The following is a 14,889-nucleotide window of genomic DNA, read 5'->3' as shown; positions in this document are numbered from 1 at the left end:
CCCACCATGGAGGTGGCTAGAATTGAGCAAGGGACTGAGAGGGGACACTGCCAGGCAGGTGACCCAAACTGATCAAAGAGACATTCCATACCATATAATGCCATGCTCAGAAAGGAGAAGAGTGGATTTAGGGAGATTAGCCATGTTTTGCTCAGGAACTGCCTGGGCATCAGTCTGCTTGTGGGAGGTTGTGAGTGATTGATTGCCTTTGCGTCACTTGTTTTGTTTTCTCTCCATCTTCCACTTCTCCTTCACTTTTAAACTATTTTTGTCTCAACATGTGAGTTTTCTCACTTCTGTTTTTCTCACTTCTGTTCTTCCTTTTCTCTTCCTTCCACCCCACTAGGCATGGGGAGGGAAGTAGTGAGTGAGCGGCAGTGTGGTGCTTAGCTGCCTCCCGGGGCTGCCCCACAACGAGCGCCTGCTGTCATATTGTCATAGGTGTGTAGAAACTGGAGGGGAGAGGTGAGCGAGTGTTTGTGTGTGTGTGTATAATTTGCTCGTTCTATGCGGTATTTCCAGCCTAGAAAAATGACATATATTTAGTGTCTTGAAGGGAACAGCAAATAAGTGCATTATAATGCAAATTATGTGTAACAGTTATAATGAGGCTAAGTGTAGTATGAGGTAAGCCATAGTTCTGATGGCAGCAAAATAAACAAATTACTTTTAGAAGTGTTTTCCTTCAGTCAGAGAACGGGTGAAGTCGAAGCTTGTAATGTTTACAGTTGGTGGAAATGGCGGGAAAAGATATTTGCTTTGGTACAGACCAAGGGCATAAGAAATGCCTGGCTGACTGAGAGTAGTGATCCATCTAGACCAGGATAGTGTCTGAGAATGGCAGCAGGACGTGCAGGCAAGCCTGGCTACTGGCTCTGCTTCCTTCCCTTTGGACTCTTCCAGCATCCACACAGGTTGAATTAGAGTTGTTAGAAGCTACCTCCCTCCCTAGTCCTTTCACTGTCTGGTCATAAAACAGTCACCCATCGCTTTCCCTCATCCCTTGTTCACTGTCGGTACTATCTCTGTCCACAGCCTCCATGTGGCATATCCCAGGAGATCACTGCCTGTGCAAAGAACTTTTTTGGTTTTGTTGTTTTTCTTTAAAAAAAAATATTCTATGAATTTTTTTCAAGTGCCCCTAGACCTTGGATTTAGGGTAAACAGTGGTTTTGCATTCAATGTATACATCACCCTCATGATTTTGTGAACTTCAGTCATATACCCCTCAGCCATCACATCACCAAACTGCAGAGTCACAGCTCTTCTGCACATACGTCCCAAGGCACTGTCCACCTCCTCCTTCATTCCAGTTGCCCTCCTCTGTACCTCCTCTAACTCCAACATGTACGTTTGAGATGTGGAGACCAGAACTAACTATTACCAAAGATATGAATACATCAAAATGTTATGTAGTCAAAATTACAGTTTCTTTAAGAATCCTTCTTGATGATTCCCACTATTTTATTGGTTTTTTAGCTGTCTGTGCACTTGGATCAGAAATTAGGCACAAATTTGTGAGAGGTCAGCAGTGTTCTGACAGCTGAGTGGCGGAGCGTTCATGTTGATTTCTAGGGCAAGTGTGAGATGATGCTCTTCTGAAAAGTCGTCTCAAGGCTTCAGTTAGATACATGTCTAGCCTTTTACCTCCTTGCTAAATGTGCCTTTTCATGTGCTCTTATCCTTCCCTTTCCCATGTTGGCTTTCAGGGATCCTCAGAAAATGATGGAAGAGCAGAATAATGTAGCACTTCTGCATTTTGTACGTCTTCCCTGTTTAAATTAGAACAGAGAGGTAGAATGTTATGTTGAATTGGAGCCAGTCTGACTCCCATTGTTATTGTGTTACTCTAGGCATATTTTATCATGGATTTTTCTTACTTTCTGAAGTTTATTATGCAGCATGGTATGTGAGGAAAACACTGCGATGTAGTCGGCAATGTGCCCTTGCTGCAGTAAAGGCAAACTGCATAATGAGTAGCAAGAGCTTAGCCATCAAGTTAAGGGAAGTGTTTTGTTTCTTGATAACACAAAATTAACGAGACTGTATCTGGAGCATTGTGTCTGGTTTCTCCTCTTGCAGTGCCCAGCGTAGGAGAAAAATTCACAAATGGAAGGGGCCTGGCAAAGACCTGCTGAGGAGGCCGGAGGGCTGCAGCACATGGACAGGGCAGAGGAGTTGGGATTGTTTTGCCTGGAGAAGTCTAATGGAAAATTTAGTTACACCTTTTCACCCTCAAAAATGAGGTTACAGAGAAAATGGAAGTAAAGTCCTCTCAGGGGTCAACACTGAAAGGACAGGAGGCAATCATCACAGGCCATAACAAGAAATTTCTAATTGGGTGTGATGAAAAAAATATGTATCTTCACTGAGACACTGGTAAAGCATTGGAAGAGGCTGTCCAGAGATATTAGATGTTTTCAGAGTCTGACTGGACACGTCTTTGAGTAGCCTGATCTTTGGAGTTAGACCTGCCTCTAGCAGGTTTGAATTGGTGACACCCTTCTGATGTATATTATTATTATTATTATTATTTTGATCCTGTATTTGTGAACAGATAGTGAGATCTTGCCAAAATGCGTGCATTTTTAGGTGACACTGAATTCCACAGAGAACATCTATCCCATTTACAAATAGATAATTTTACCAGGAAATCTGGACTTTCAGCAATGTTTCCCCATTGTCCCATTGGACAGAAGTACTAGGGAAAGCAGTGACTGTATTTTTTGGAACGTGTTCGTGGGTGGGGCTGTTGTTCTCCAGAGACTTCACACCCAGCCACTCAGAACCTTTCTGCCAAGTTTCTTTCAAAATCACCCTTGTCCTACCCCATAGACCTTGCTGATCACTGAAAATGCCAAGAAGGTTTCGAAATCTGTGTGAATTTCACATTTCTCTGGGAGGGTGCTGTAAAATTGCTGAACAATTTTTTGGGGTGGTGAAGAACATTAGGCCTTTTCCAGGACCACTTGCTCAGGTAAGTGTGGACACTGTCCAGTGATGCTCTCCAGCAACTGCTAGCTTTAATGACAAGTGTTCATTCAGCCCCTAAATGAACAGAGATTTCTCCATTCTGCTTAACATACATATAGTATCAACTCTCAGTGCCAAGGTACTGGATTTGGGGAGGGGGGGTGGGGTAAGAAAAATAAAAGTAATACGTTTATGTGATTTCCTGCTGTTTCTCTGTGTATATATAGGATGACAAAGAAGCCAACAGACCCATACCAAACAAAGGAGAACGTGGACTAGGAAATGAGAAGTTCAAACCTGTGGTACCTTGGCCTCATGTTGAAGGTGTGGAAGTGGACTTGGAATCAATTCGAAGGAAAAATAAGGCCAAAAATGAACTAAATCAGCATGGTGTTGGTGATAACAATCAGCAAAACGTCATCCAGAGGCAGTATCTCACATTTAAGCCTCAGACATTTGTATACCCAGATCCTGTTTTACGACCTGGAGTCCTTGGTAATTTTGAACCCAAAGAGCCTGAGCCTCACGGAGTTGTTGGTGGCCCTGGAGAGGAAGCGAAGCCATATGTTTTAGGACCAGATTACAAAGAATCCATTCAAGCCAGCATTAAAGAATTTGGGTTTAATATGGTGGCAAGTGATATGATTTCACTAGATCGGAGTGTTAATGACTTGCGTCAAGAAGAGTAAGCAAACTTTTGTTTTCTTTTAGTTCTGTTTTTATGAGATTTAATTATTTTCTTTCCATAGATCTTAATTGATGCTTAAAATAATATTATTAATTAGGCAAGTACTTGAGACTTCTTGTCCTGACAGGCAAATGTGCTGTACTGTACCAAATGTTTCCATATGTTATTCTTAATGCTGTTCCAATTATTCCTTTCACGAACACTTAATCTATATTGATTTGTCTCTGAAGTCATCCATTTTAATGTCTAATTGCATATATTTAGATGTTCCACGTCCAGTCAGTCTTCCTTGTTGTGTGTTCTCTTTATAATCCATAACTTAAGATTTGCTTTTGAGAATGTTTTTGGTTTTTTTTAATTATTATTTCATGCATAAGTTCTTATAGTACGGTTTATTTAGTTATGGTTTCGTGCCAATGCTTTAAAAAAAAAAAAACACAAAGTAATATTGTTCCCTTTAAATAACTCTGCTTAGTTACCTGCATTAACGGGAGTATAGATCTGCCATACTGGAGTTTGGATTTTGGAGTTGACAGCAGATTAATCTTCTACCTACACTACTTACTGCATTTATCATAAAGAAGGAAGTAATCTTAGGGGGAAAAAAAAAAAAAAAACTCTTGCCTGGGATGTGTCTACTTTGATGTGAGGGGGATTCTGGGGAGATATTAGTATTTGCTCTGTGTATGGTTACTAACAGGTTTAAACAGTCTCTTCTTGTCTTTGCTAAATGCTGGAGCCAAATTTGCTTTCAGGCTAATCTGCATTTAATATTATTTTCCTTGTTAAATATCAGCTAAGGAAAGCTTTGTGAGCACACTGATTGACTGGTATCTTTTAGCTTTTTTGCATCGGACAGGAAGGTATATGAAATGAAGTACTGCCTGTTTTCTCTCTCCTCTCCTCCCCAGCAGAGAGGGGGGCTCTGCCAGTCCCGGGGTTTGGTGCTCATCTCGGCATTGCAGGCTTCCAGCTGCGGCAGCTGATCTGTTTGGTTGGTCACTGGTTGCTCACTGGGACTGTGCCATGGCCTTTCATAAAAAGGGTGTTTTTCCACAGCATGAGGTGGGAGACAGGTGGCCAGCTGTGAGTCTGACTCATGCTTGTGCAAGCACTGCTGCATGAATTTACTGCCCGCTGTGCATTTGTTAAAATCACTGAAGTGCATAGAGTACAGCGCCTCTCTTTCTTCGTGCCATGTTCCCTGGGTGACTTACTAAAGATTTGCACCTGCCTGAAGCTGGAGGAGAGAAACGAGTCTGTCAGCTGCTAGTGGCAGGGAAAGGTTTGCTATCTTGAAGTTCACTTTAATTTTATTTCTTCACTGCAGTCAGCAGTTGGGCCTCTGTGCTGAAGAGATTTTCTGAAGGGGAGGAAATGCTCCAGGTAACCTGTTTGGGCCAGCATTTCCTTCCAGGTGGCCGTTCCCTAAGCACTGCTGCTTCTGCTGTGGGGTTGGCAGCCACTGAGGCCCTTTTTGTAAGAGGCAACAGGACTACAGGATCTTGCAAAGAAAAACGGTTTCCCCACCAGGTGCGGTGGTGAACTGAGCAGAGTGAAGCTGCTCGGAGTCAAGAGTTCGTGTTAGCAGAGTTCATTTTGGCCCTGCCTTCCCTCAGGAGAGCGGGAGGATGGAGGTGGAAGCTCTCTGCTCTGCCCAGACAGCCGAGCAGAAATGGCAGCATGTCCGATGACATGTCCGATGAAGGTGGGACCAGGCTGCCTCTGCCCAGGCTACTGACCGTATCTTTGGCAGCAGAGCTCCTGCCTGTTTTTTCCCGAGGTGGAAAGCATCAGAGAGACTACATATCTGCCAGGTAGTTCCCCACCTCGAATCTGAGAGTTTATCTTTACTACTGTAATAAAGATAGAAGTTCTCTAAGAAGACCTAAATGCTTTGAGGAACAGTAGAGACAGCCATGATCAGATCAGAAATTTAAGAGTTTCCTCCAAGCTCACTTGCAGATAAGTCTTCCATGGAGGTCAAAGCCAGCAGATCAAATCAAAGTTAAGTTTTACTGTTTAATATCCTATGCGAGCAAACAAAACAGCACAAAAAATGTTAACAAAACATATCTTTCAGGCAACTTGATATAAGTTATTTTGTATAATGAATACCCAGGATGCTTGCAATTATTCTGAATAGTTTAAACGTTTATCGCTTCAATGTGTTTCCTGGGAAAGGCAGAAGAGAGGGAAAGCAATGAGGATTGGCTGGTGCTGCTTTCAGGTATCATTGTATTTTCTTTCTTGTTCATTCCCCTGCTACTGGGAAGAAATGCAGCAAAAGGTAGCAGATGGCCTGTTGGATTAATTATTTTACCATTTATTTTCCTTCCCCTTTTCATCCTACTGATCTCTTTAGTAAGTCATTTTGGTTGGTAAGGCTGGTCAGCATTCAGCATAATCCTACTGAAGAACAGTATAATCAACCTTTTTTTGCTTGCCAGCATTGCTAATTGAGGTAGATCTTTCAGGCAAAGACTGAGTTATTCGTTCAGAGATGTTCAAATCCAGGTAGGCCTCACCTCTGCCTTTTCCTTGAGGCATAAAAATTCTTCAGTGTTACCCTCAGCAGTCAGGTTGGTTCAGGGAAGTACGCCAAGTGCTTCCCCAGGTGGTGTTGGCAGGAGTGAAATAGCACTGCAAGAACTGACTCTCTCAGCTAAAAAGCCATGCAGCCTTGAGGCTTCTCCCTGCTGAAAGGGGAAGAGGGAAGAAGTGCCTGTGAAGGGGGATTCAGTCCTGCTACAGTTAGATTTGTCTTTCGAGTCAGACACATACGTGTGGCCAAGGTGATTTGCCAGCTGCTGTTATTGATTCAGCAGGAACTTTGCTGGTGACTGTGGGCTGTCTCAGCTGCCATAAAAAGCCTCTTGCTGCCCCCTGTAGAGAGAAATAATATTGGATGGCGTGTTGATGTGGTTTGTCAGGTACATCTGAAAATGTTCCTTTGGCTAGTACATCTGTATTGCTGCCTGGTGTATTGCTGTAAAACTGCCAGGCTGTTTTGAGGTTGAAGGCAAACACTTCTGTTGGCATAAAAGTCACAGGTTCGGTTAAATGGAACCAAGAATGTATGGGGATACTGAAATATCTGTGTACAAAGTTTCAAATACAGCATCATCTCACTTCAGCCGTTCAGCACTCTGCAGGAGGGCCAGGGGAACCATAAGCTGGGTTTAGGTGGAGCAATACTTGTGTTCCATTTTACTTCTGGTTGCAAAGAAGCGGGGGCAGGCTTAGCAGGCCCTGTCTAAAACCTCTATGCAAATGCTGGAAGAACACCTTTTTCTTAAAATTTAGTGATTTTTGCCAAGTTTGGATTATTTATTTATTTATTTATTTTAATTCTGATAGGTGCGACCTTTTAAGAGCCTTTATATTCAGTTTTACATTTTGTCCTGCTTCCTAGCAGAACTCTAGTTAAACTAATTTTAGCTTTAGGGAATAAGATAATTAATATATTTAATCCCAGGATATTTTGTGATCAGGAGTATGCACAGAGATAAAGCTGAATAAAAACAGAATGATAAAGTTTCTGGATGATTTTGGATTCAAGATAAACACACCATGCTAGGGAAATAGAAAATGGACCTACGTTGGGGATAAATTTTGTTAGGTACAAGGTGGGTCCTCTCAAAGAAAAATCTGAAGAGAATTTTGTTTCCAGCACCCAGATCCACTTGTCCAGAGTTTGTTTTGTTTTGTTTTTGTTTTAATTTAATCCAAATGTTCTGGGTTTGACCAAAGATCTGTCTTCTCTAGGTCTGTTTAACAACATATGCTTGGGAGAAAGCATGCAATAATGGGGTAACTTCCATTCCTGGTAACCAGTGGGCAAGGGTGTCTTGAGCCAAAAATTGCAGCAGGATCGTCATACTTTGTGGACCTTTTTCTGTGCTCTGACTTGTCTTTTAAGTGTGTTTGAACTCCTAGAATTCAGTACACACTGAGACAAAGTCTTTTTCCAGGCTGAAGTAAGCAGTATGTGTGCTAAAATGCTCAAAAAGCTGTCCGTGTTTGGCTCCAAGGTTTCGAGTGGCAAAAACAAGTTTGGAGACTGTCCCCAAGTGCTGTTTGCACTGTGCCTGTTCTTACACTTGGTATGCACTCACTTGCACTTTCAGTGGGCTCTCCTGCCAGTTAATTGCCTGGGTAGTGTCCTTGAATTCTTCTGCAGCTTTTTATAGTCATTTCAATTGAGACTGCCAAGGTTTGTTTCTTTTTTATTGCCCAGTAATGACCTGGAAGAGGAGGTGGACAGCTTGGATCCCAGCACAGATGCTTAGGCTGCTACAGTCGCAAACTTCCTTCAGTGTTCATTCCTCCTCCTTAAGCAGTTATTAATCTAAAAGGATCTTCTGTCTTATCCTGACATACTTTGCTGAAGAACTTTGCTTGAAAAGAAACCAAAGAACCTCGTCAAAGACTTTGGAAGTTGTTACTCTATTAGCAGACTCACTCGTGTCCACATACTTTTTGATTCCTTTAAGAGATTGTAATATGTTTCTGCAGCATGGCTTTCTTCCACAAAAGCTGTGCCTATGACTTACTAATTTGGTTCTTTATTATTAGCTTCTATTCAACACTGGAGTCAGACTTAGTAGTCAGCTATTCTTTAGATCCCCGGGGCCCTTTTGTAAAAAATGGTGTCAGATTTTCCTACTTCTGTTTGCTTGAAATCAAGGCTGGTGTCAGCAGTAGTTATACATCATAATAGTTAGTCAGTTTATGTTGCATTCTTCTGGAAATACTGGGTTTATCAAAAAAATAAAAAGAAAGAAAAAAGCAATTAGGCTATTCAGAGAAAAAAAATCCAGTAAAAGCTATCCTACAGATATCATCCATTATTTCCAAATTACAAAGTCCTTAAGCTTTAGGTAGTTGAAGATAGGAGCACGTACTGGGAAGTATCACTGTATACTTGACCTGTTTTTTTTTGTTTTTGTTTTTTCCATGGGTATCTGATGTTGGTCACTGTTAAAGAGTTCAATGGAAATACTTAATTTAGTTTTCCTGCTTCTGAAGTGGTCTCTTTTCATTTTGATCGTTTATCAGACCACCAGACTTTCTGGCAGGCATCCTACTTGTGGTGTTTGAAAAAAAAAAAAAAAATTCAATAGCAGCTTTCATACTGAAGTAAGCTATTTGTCAAGGTTTTTTTTTTTTTTTTTCTCCTCCATCTATCTTATTACTTACGTTCAGTTTGCCTGAATTTGTGCTCATTTCTGTTTTCATTTTGGATACCACCCACTTTATTTAAATAATGTCATTCTCACTGCTAGCAGCATCTCATTTTTATTCATGCTACCTTTTGTAGTTCCTTCCTAGACTTTTATTTATTTATTATGATTAGTGGTAAATATTCTCGGCTTCTAGCATGGTGTCGTTGAAAAACCTCCATGGTACCTGAAGGCATTTCAATAAACCTGCTCCCTTCCTTTATAGCTCCCCTTTTCAAGAGGAGGTGTTAACAAGGACACTTATTTGGCATTGGACCTTCAGCATGTTGTGGCCATGATTAGAACAGGGCTCCCAATACCTCATGACTGAGGTATGAGATGCTGAATGAGTTCCCAGGCTAGGCTTCTACTGTGTTTCTTCAAATCTTTTTTCTTTTATTGTGTGGTATAGCCACAGATAGGAAGGACAAAGCAGACGCAGTACTGGCCAAAGGGACTGTGACATTTGGAGCTGTGGGCAAAAGCCCATCTGAAGAGACCTGTTGCTGCAAATTTCTGTTTGCTTGCATGAATTCTGTGATGAATTGTCTCACAACGACATTACGAGCTCCCTCAGCACCTCTAGTGCAGCCCACCTGGTCCTGTGGGCTTTCCCTGTGTTTATGCAGTTCTCTGTCATATATCCAGCAAAGTGGTCGGCTTACCTCTGTGGTGCATATTCCTTCACTTCTGTAGTCTTTGCCTTTAGACAAAGGGACTGGTGAGGTGTGGCTGCAGGCCTTGACAATAAAGACAAGGGAAATAAGGTGCTGAGTACCTCAGTATTTTTGATGTCTATTGACACGAGTCACACACCACTCAGTGGTAAACCTGCACTTTTGCTAGTTTTCCTCTTGTCTATAAGCCCTTCTCATTTCTCTTAACAGTCTCACTGATTTCAGCTCCACCAGAGCTTTGCCTTTCTTCTTTCTCTCTGCATGCGCTTGAGCGTTCGTTTTTTTTTCTGTACTCCTTCTAGGCGGCCAGGCCCTGCTCTTGATTTTTGCATCCAAGCTCCATCAGGAGCTCCTGGACCAGCCAGGCAGGCTTTCTTCTAAGCCATTCGTGTAGGAATGGGCTGTTTCCTGTGTCTTGAGGAGGTTGTTCTCAGAGACCTGGGCCCTTTTGGCAAAGTTGTAACACCTGAAATTCTGATTTTCTTCTGGCAGATGCCAGGAAATGTTTAAATAGTGGCTTCTCTATGAAAGAGAGTCGAAAAAGGAGAGAAAACTGCCGTATGGACAAAACTACTGATGAGTGAAATGTGGAGCTCTGAGAAGAGGCCGTATGGTGTGTGGCTCATTTCAAGAGGTTTACCTGGTTATACGATACTAAAACAATGTTAGTTGTTCCAAAGAACCTGCATTCAGTGTTTCTACAAAAAAATATACGTCTACAATGTGTTAGTTGCAGCAGTCTCTCTTTGCAGTTTCTTTTCTCTCAGAAACACTGAGAAGCAATGCAGGTTTTTCTTTATCAAGTTCATTTCCACAGCAGAATAACTCCCTCCACGCTGTTATATGGAGAGCTCAGCTGGGCTGAGGTCAAGCTCATTGCACTTTGGGTTAAGATTTAGGTCAAGAAGCACTCTCTTGAACTATATTGTAAGTGATGCTCTGTGAAACTCCCTGTTAACTAACTTAGGTTACTTTGGAGCCCTAAAGCCAGGGTTGTTCTTACTGTTGATCAGATTTTATGCCAGCATAATTAACCGTGTTGTCTGTAAGAAAGGATCCCTGCTCAACATGCTTTGCTCAGACTTGATATGCTGTTGTTATCCTACCCATAGAAGACTTGCTTACAAATTATTCTTACTGACCCAGAGGGTTTTAGTCTTGTGATTCTATTTATGCTTGATTTTTTTGACAGCCTCTTTTGACAAATGCTACAGGAATTTTACCCTGAGTAGTTTGACTGGGAGAGAAAGCATTATGACTCTTTGTGAATGTTTATGACATGAGACAAATTAATCTCTTACTGAATTTTTATTTCAGTATTATAACAGATAACTGCTGTCTGTTCACCACTGTGAGCCAGAATCTCAAGTGCATTACCCACACACATCTGTCAGTCTGATCGTAGCAAAATAAATATTTTAAAGTGTTTTTTCATTCCATGGATTATCCGATTTTTACTTTCCTTTTTAATGACGTTATTGCTGTTACAGGGCATGCCTCTTGGGCCATTAAAACACATACTTGAATAATAGGATCTGTTGTCCTGGATCATCTTTTTACATCAAAAAGAACTGGTGATAAGTTTTTGTTGAAAAAAATGTAACTCTTCCTTGCTTGAGTACCATGCTCTGTGTGTACAGAAATGTGTTTTTGGACAACTGTTTTTGCAACTCCCAACATTTTATAAAAGTTTTTTAATGGTCATAACAAAGTGAGTAAGAATTGACTTGTTTGTAAAATCATAAATGTAGTTTTGAAAGGTGTTCATGTTATTTATTTATTTTTTTACTATTAATTTTAGTACAAGCAGAGGAGGGAATTCTTTCCAAAAATAAAGCCTTGAGTTAACATAAGAATTCTTACATACAAAGCTGTATGTTATTAAAACAAAACTGTTACTTAGTAAAGACAGTTTCCTATCCTAGTTTGATGATGATGCCTTGGACACTTTAGCTGGTCCAAGTGCTGTTAAAAATATCAAATCGTATAGCAAGTTTTTAGTGCTTACTTGAGTTGAAAAAATAAAATCTTTAGTTATAAACAATTACTCAAGGCACATGATAGGGCAAATGAATCTTGGCTGCTCGTTAGGAATGGATGCCCTTTTTACTCTGAATGAGTAACATGAATTTAATATCTTTTATATTAAAATGCTTATATTAAATATTTATATTAAAATTATTATTTTTAATATATTAATAAATTTAATATATTAATAAATATATTAAAATATTTATATTGAAGTGCTTAGCTGTCCAGTGAATCTTGTCATAGCTAAGCAGATTGAATAGGAAAGCTCTGGAGTGGAGCCTGCTTTCTTCAGGAATGTGATTAGTAGCTTAATTATAGTACTGTGCAAATTACATATTTGATACTGTTATATGAAATAAGCTTTCAGTAATTACTGTTGGTATCAATGTCAATGGAAATGGAGCATTAGGGACTTGGTCTCATTTCACATGGTACCTTGGGAACAATCCTTTTCTTCAGGCGTTACATAGTCCACCATAACTCTTCTGTGGCCAAGAAAACTAGTTTTGCAGCATGCACATAAACTTTTGTGTGCCTTGCTGAGAATCAGGTGAACCCCGGTGGTCAGACTAAGTGAAGAAGGCCGGTGTGTCCGTGGCAGGGCACCAGCTGCCTTACTCTTGGTAAGGTTCCTGGGGAGAAAAAAAAGGTGTTTAAAATGTAGTTGGGGATGTATTGTCAGAGCATCTCTTTGTGGTCAGGAAAGATGAATTTCAGTCATTGGACTTAAGCAGAAATAAGCGTTTTCTGTTAACGTCTTGTTAACAGGTCCCAATAGTGAAAACTAGAGTAAGAATGGATCCAGTGTTTCTTCAATGCCAGCTACTAGCATTTCAAGTTTTAGGTTTCAGCAGAGAAATAAGAGCACATAGAAGTTGACAGAAGCACCAGGTGTGTTGTCTGTTACTTCTGTGTGTGTGTACATCTAAGTGAGAAGACTGAGCTCTGAACAGAACCTCTTATTCAAATAAATATATATGGCATATATATATGGTGTACAGCATATATACCTGGTGCATATTCAAATTCTGCCTTAAACCTTGAGTTTGGAGGAGGAAGCAGACGAAAGGATGAGAGGTTTTGTTCAGCTGTTTATCTAACCATCCAAGTGCAGCCTTGGATCATAAACATTTTGGGGCAAATGGAGGAAGCACTCTCTGTCAAAGGAATTGTAATTTGAATGCAAAGCTGAAATAATATTTGAACTGCTTACGCTCTGTCTTGTTCCTGCTAATCAAAATTTCATGTTAAAGCATATAAATAAACTGGTGTGATATAAGTTATAATTCAGCCCAACTGAGCCCAGACAGGAACATCGGGGTTTGATATCTGATGAGCAAGACGTGGCAGAAATAACGTATTTCCTTGGGACTGAGCCCCAGGCTTCTTCTCGCCATTTAGTTTATTATATTAGGAAACACCTGTCACAGCCTGCATTCTTTTAAGCCGTGCGTTGGCAAATGCATCAAGCTGCAACTTCCTAAAGTAGTGCAAACCCAAGCAGAGAAATGATGAGAATTGCCATATACAGGGAGTTGTGGCTTCTTTGCAGTATTTTCTGACAAAACAGTGCTAGCTGCTGCAGAGGGGAGAGCAAAGTATAGGGCAGAAGAACAGTTTTTGTGTAACTTACCCACAGAAACATTGTCTTCAGGTGTCTGGTGATCAGTTTGCCCTGTCTGTCTTCTCTCTGTGGTAGTGCACTGTTCTGCAGAGGACTTGAGAAACGTGGGGAAATACTGTGCTATTTTAAACCAAGGAGATGCTGCAGAGCTACAATGCCATAAAACCCAGCGGCTCTAACTTGGAAGGTGAAAATGATCTGTCTCATATCACAAGAAGAACACGCTGAGGACAGCTTTGGGCACAACACAAAACAGGAGCTGTGGGGGAAAGGATTTGGCTCCCTGTGTCTGCAAGGCAGCCTCCCCCAGGGAAGGGAATTTGTTTCTGGCCTCTGGCTCTCCTGCACTAGCGTGTTTATTGCTTAAACTTTTTCAGTGAAAATAAGACCATGGGCAAGATTCTTGTGATTTTAAAAAAAAAAAAAAAAAAAAAGGCAAGGTTTATTCTTTAGACTTTCCTGTTAGCAGTAACGTTGGGTCTCTACAAACCTTGTTTTGAATTTGGGTCGTGGTGCTCTGAGGTATGATAGGAAGTGCAGCTTGTGCTTCCAGGGGCATGGGCAACTAAATTCACTCATATAGCTTTGCAGGCTGCTTCAGGAATGGAAGCAGACAAAGCCTGTAGCTATTATAAAAATAGGAAATGCTGCTTTGGCATAGGTTTAAGCTGTTAAATAACGTGTAGGAGCGGTTTTGCTACTGCCTGCTGAAGGCAAAAAGAAAAATACCCAGCTGAGCAAACTGTCCTTCTTGGGGTGTCTGTTCACTTCTTTCCTAGAACCCCTGTTTGTAAGTTATCTAAGTTTATATTCATGTTGATAATGCATAAAAATACCCTGTAATGATTCAGAGGTAATAAATACAATATTAACAGTAGATTTACTTAGTTATACCTTAGCAAATAAATGCAGAGTTCTGTAATCTGCTTCTGTCTGTGCCAGACAGAGGCGTTGATGCCTCAGACTTGCAGGCACTCAAGCAGCAGGGCTCAGTGAGGACCTTGGTGTTGGCAGCTGTATAGATGAGTAAACTGTTGGAAGGTGCTTTGTGAAAGAAGCTCTCATCCATCTTCCTAGGGGGTAGATGCAGTTTACTGCAGTAGTCATAATAAATTGATGATTTAAAACAGTGTGCAGCCCCGAATTCAGAATTAAACTATGTAAACAGCGTGCTGTCTGCTGAGCGCCTGTGTCCTTATAAGATAAGAACGGGGCTTATAAGAAAAGGAAGCTGCAAATGGGAACAGCTCCTGACTTCCTCTTAGGCTCTGCTAGTGCTAGAGCTGCTCAAAGAAACAAATGTATGCATTATCAAACAATTAGCAGTCGGTGATAATTGATATCACTGTGAATCGCACGCATTTTTCAACATGAAATGCAACTTAAAGCTGTTCATAATTTTAAATTGTATTTTATATTCATGCAAGAGAGAGACTAGAACTTTAATGTTAATCACAATTTCAGGTTGATGTGTTAATACAAATACTAAATTGAGACCTTCAGCTCTTCACTCACTCAGGGCTCAGCAGAAACAGTGTCTCGAGTGTCGTAGGAGTTGGCTCCTGGGGCAGTTACAGGAGCGCTGCCCTGGAGAAACCTGTGCTGCTGCCTTCTGGGCCGAGCACACAGGCACGGTGCTTTGAAATTAGACACAGCCAGATCGGGGCCCAG

General features: G+C 41.0%; 1 protein-coding gene across 2 annotated transcripts in view; it reads left to right on the top strand.

Moving 5' to 3' along the window:
• The window catches only part of GALNT7 (polypeptide N-acetylgalactosaminyltransferase 7), a 72,083-nt gene that overhangs the window by 28,186 nt on the left and 29,008 nt on the right, over positions 1 to 14,889 (top strand). For both annotated transcript variants that reach the window (XM_040555409.1, XM_040555408.1), the window contains exon 2: positions 3,201 to 3,658. In XM_040555409.1, the coding sequence (XP_040411343.1) occupies positions 3,201 to 3,658 (458 nt within the window). The remainder of the gene's footprint in view (positions 1 to 3,200; positions 3,659 to 14,889) is intronic.

Source organism: Cygnus olor, chromosome 4, assembly GCF_009769625.2.
Source record: "Cygnus olor isolate bCygOlo1 chromosome 4, bCygOlo1.pri.v2, whole genome shotgun sequence".
Classification (NCBI taxonomy): Eukaryota; Metazoa; Chordata; class Aves; order Anseriformes; family Anatidae; genus Cygnus; species Cygnus olor.
This window is presented reverse-complemented; position numbering and strand designations above follow the sequence as displayed.